General features: G+C 52.0%; 1 protein-coding gene and 1 pseudogene across 1 annotated transcript; both read right to left on the reverse strand.

The window, feature by feature from the left end:
- Window positions 1–6: 6 nt before the first annotated feature.
- Window positions 7–620, reverse strand: LOC121024470 (E3 ubiquitin-protein ligase RNF135-like; the record flags this gene model as incomplete). Its single annotated transcript, XM_040466706.1, has 1 exon — window positions 7–620. A coding segment is annotated over exon 1 (327 nt), but the record flags the coding sequence as incomplete, so codon positions are not given.
- A 2,192-nt stretch (window positions 621–2,812) lies between these two features.
- Window positions 2,813–3,499, reverse strand: LOC121024471 (60S ribosomal protein L13a-like; annotated as a pseudogene).
- Window positions 3,500–3,711: the final 212 nt, after the last annotated feature.

Below are 3,711 nucleotides of genomic sequence, written 5' to 3' on the forward strand. Positions count from 1 at the left end.
GCGCGCGGGCTCGGGCGCGGCTCCCCGAGCGGGAGCGGCGCCGGGGGCCTCCCTCAGCTCGCGCAGCGCCCGGCTGTACTTGTCGGCCAGCTCCTGCAGCAGCGTGTTCTTCCGCAGCTGCGGCGGCTGCGCGGCGCCCTCGCGGCAGGTGGGGCAGGAGCGCCGGCGGCCGGGGCTGCCGGCGGCCCACAGGTCCTTCAGGCAGTCGCGGCAGAAGCTGTGGCCGCAGGGCAGCGTGGCGGGCCAGGCGAGCAGCCCTTGACAGATGATGCAGCCCAGGTCGTCCTCGGCCAGCCACACGGGGATGGCCAGGCCGGGGTCCAGGCCCGCCATGGTGACCAGGCCGCCCCCAGACGCCGGGCCGCGGAAGTCGGGGCCGCGTCGGGGACCGCCCGCCCGCGTCGTCGTCTCCTTCCGCTCCTCCCTCGACCTTCCACTGCCCGCCTGGGTCCACCCATTTTTCCTGACTTCGGTCCCGCTGAGAGCGGACCTCGGCCCTCCCCCGCCCGGCGATCGGCGCCCTAGGGCCGAGCTGGCCTGAGTCACAGCCACCTGCGCGTGGAGATCAGCTCCTCCCGAGCGCTAGGAAACGCTGATGTCCTAGAGACCCTTAGGCTTGATGCCTGCCCCGCCACCCCCCACACCCCCACCCCGGCCCGTTAAAACGTAACCCCGACAACTCTTGCGAGAAGAAAGAGAGGGTTCGATTCAAGAACTTGTTTGTGAGAATGCACCCACTGGATGTCATCCAGCCTCCAAGTAGTAAAGAATTAAAGACTACCCGGTGCACATAGCCGGGGAGCTCTTTAAAAATACCGATGTTGGGGCTCCACTCCCAAAGAGTCTGATTTCATCGTCTAGGGGGAAGCCCGGCGCCGGTATTCTTAAAAACCTCCCCGAGATGATTCTAACGCTCAAAGTTGAGTGACCCCTAGCGATTTTCAAATCGCTATTGCAATACAGAACTGTGCCGCTGGCTCCGTACCGCTCCCTGCTGGCTGAAAGCACATTACCCAACAGGCATCCGGACCAAAATTCTAGAAAGCCTGTTTTCTTGAGGTAGCGCGCTTGGGCCTTGGTTGGGCTCACTCGCTTCCTTGGCTCCTCTTATTCCAGTTCCAGGCTCATTGCAACAAGAAGACGTTGGAGCTGGAAGAGCATCAAATCCTCCCCCCAAACACAAAGGAACTTTCAGGTTTACACGGCAATAATTGAGTGCCAGAGACCAGAACCCCCATCTCTCAGGTTTGTTGAAATGAGCTAACAGTGTCTCATATTTTACCTCACCCCATCTCGCCAGGTCTCAAAGTAGGTACAAGATTAATACAAGTTTGTGGCTATTTCCAGTACCGGAAATGACAAGTAGTAGTCAATAGAACTACGTACTAGGCCACTCATGGAAGTTTCCAGCTCTTTCCAGCACCTGGTGGGATTAACACTTCTCTGGCCCACTTGAAACATGCAGAGTACTTGTTACTTTTCCATCAGCTTAAAGAGCTAGTAAGTCATTGTATCCCTTTCTGCCAAATGCCCTGACTGTGAAAATGAGGCCATCAATTGGTGACCTGGGTCTCTGAGTGTCCAAGATGAGCAGACCCCCCGCAGACCCATACTAGAACATGCAGTAAAGGAGGAAAATAAACTTGGCATACGTTAAGCTTACTGAGATTTAGTGGGGGCAGCATTACTTTGCCTATCCTGGTTGATATATTATTGCCTGGATTGTGTTCCATGGTTTCCTCATTTGTAGTAAACTCAGCTTCTCCACGCCTGTCTTTTCTGAAATATAGACACAATACCAAAGACACATGCTCAAATTTTCCATCTTAAAAAATAAAATTTTTGAAGGGGCACCTGGGTAGCTCAGTAGGTTAAACGCCCGACTTCAGCTCAGGTCATGATCTCACGGTTCGTGGATTCGAGCCCCGGGTCAGGCTCTGTGCTGACAGCTCAGAGCCTGCAGCCTGCTTTGGATTCCGTGTCTCCCATTCTCTGTCCTTCCCTCGCTCGCACTCTCTCTTTCTCTTCTCTCTCTCAAAAACAAATAAACGTTCAAGAAATTTTTTTTCATTAAATAATATCTTTAAAACATTTTTTTTCAACGTTTATTTATTTTTGGGACAGAGAGAGACAGAGCATGAACGGGGGAGGGGCAGAGAGAGAGGGAGACACAGAATGGGAAACAGGCTCCAGGCTCTGAGCCGTCAGCCCAGAGCCCGACGCGGGGCTCGAACTCCCGGACCGCGAGATCGTGACCTGGCTGAAGTCGGACGCTTAACCGACTGCGCCACCCGGGCGCCCCTCATTAAATAAAATCTTTGAGAGAAGCATCCTCTAGCCACCTCTCCTTCCCTTCTCTACGAGACACCTGAGTTTCTTGAAAGAGCAGATTAACCAATGCTCTTCAAATGTCTTCTTGGACACTTCCTAAAAGTTACATGCAAAAACATGCAATGGTTACCAGAAAAGGGGTAGGGGTGGGTAGTCAGCCCTAGATGTAAAGACCCATGAACAAGGCTCATTTTCTGTCGGAGAGTCTGACATCATTGTTAAATTCAAACAGATGTGCTGATCCACATCACTGTGACACTGGGTTCCAATGTTAAGAAAGATGGGAAAAGACAAGTTCCTGAATTTGAGCACTGGACGAAATGGCAGTATGACTGCCATTAACATCTATCAGTGCTTTGCCCTTACTGGATTCCTTCAGGGACAAAGTATATTTTGTCAGGGGAAGAAGTCATTAAATGTACATCATCCTTATTTCCACTCCACTTTATGTGAATTCAAAATATCCAAATATAAGCCCAAGCACCCTATTTTAATATTTATTTGTTTGTGTATTCATTCATTCCTTCCCTCACTTATTTATTGAGGAATAAACAATTTCATTGGGCTCAGACCAGGAGTCCGTGGGCCTCAAGGACTTCTGTGTATTTGTCGGTCTTCTTCTTCACATTGTTTTTGGCCTGTTTCTGTAGCCTCATGAGATGCTTTTTCTTCCCGTAATGGATCTTGGACTTCTCCTTCCTCTTCTCCTCCAGGGTGGCTGTTACAGCCTGGTACTTCCAGCCCACCTCATGAGCCAGGTGCTCAGGTAAGGAAATGTTCGTGTAGGCTTCAGACGCACAACCTTGAGGGCACCGGGAACCACCATGCCCTTTTTCTTGTCATAGGGTGGCAAGATCCCATCAAACACATTGAGGCGGTCCAGGGAAGCCTGGCCTCCCATGGTCCTGTGGGGCAGCGTGCCTTACACTGTCCTCCAGAAGATGCGGCTGGGCTCTGGGGATGGGCCATGGGATGGGTTGAGGCTCAGCGGCTTGTGGAGGAAAGCCAGGTACTTTATGTTTTTGTGGAAATTGCCAGAAGTGCTGATGCCCTCATAGCACACCACTACAACCTCCCAGCCCGGCAGCACCTGGTTAGACACAGTGGCTTCCAGGTGGCCCAGGAGATGGCCCCCGCCATTGAGCCCCAGGACCTGCCCCTCCTCCATCGTAAGCAGCTGCCTGGGGAAAACACCCCATTTTTAATGCCAAACTTTGTCACCAACAAAAATCTGCAAAAAAACAAAGGAAGTCATAAACCCTGACCTCAATGCCTTAAGAAGCCTTCACTGGCACTGTTAAGAGAATGGGGAAAAACTGTTAACAAAATTGGGGGAAAATATTTGCACATCCCATGTTTGTCAAAGGACTAGCATCAAGA

This window comes from Herpailurus yagouaroundi, unplaced genomic scaffold (genome assembly GCF_014898765.1).
Source record: "Herpailurus yagouaroundi ecotype Mexico unplaced genomic scaffold, PumYag 65100, whole genome shotgun sequence".
NCBI classification, from domain to species: domain Eukaryota; kingdom Metazoa; phylum Chordata; class Mammalia; order Carnivora; family Felidae; genus Herpailurus; species Herpailurus yagouaroundi.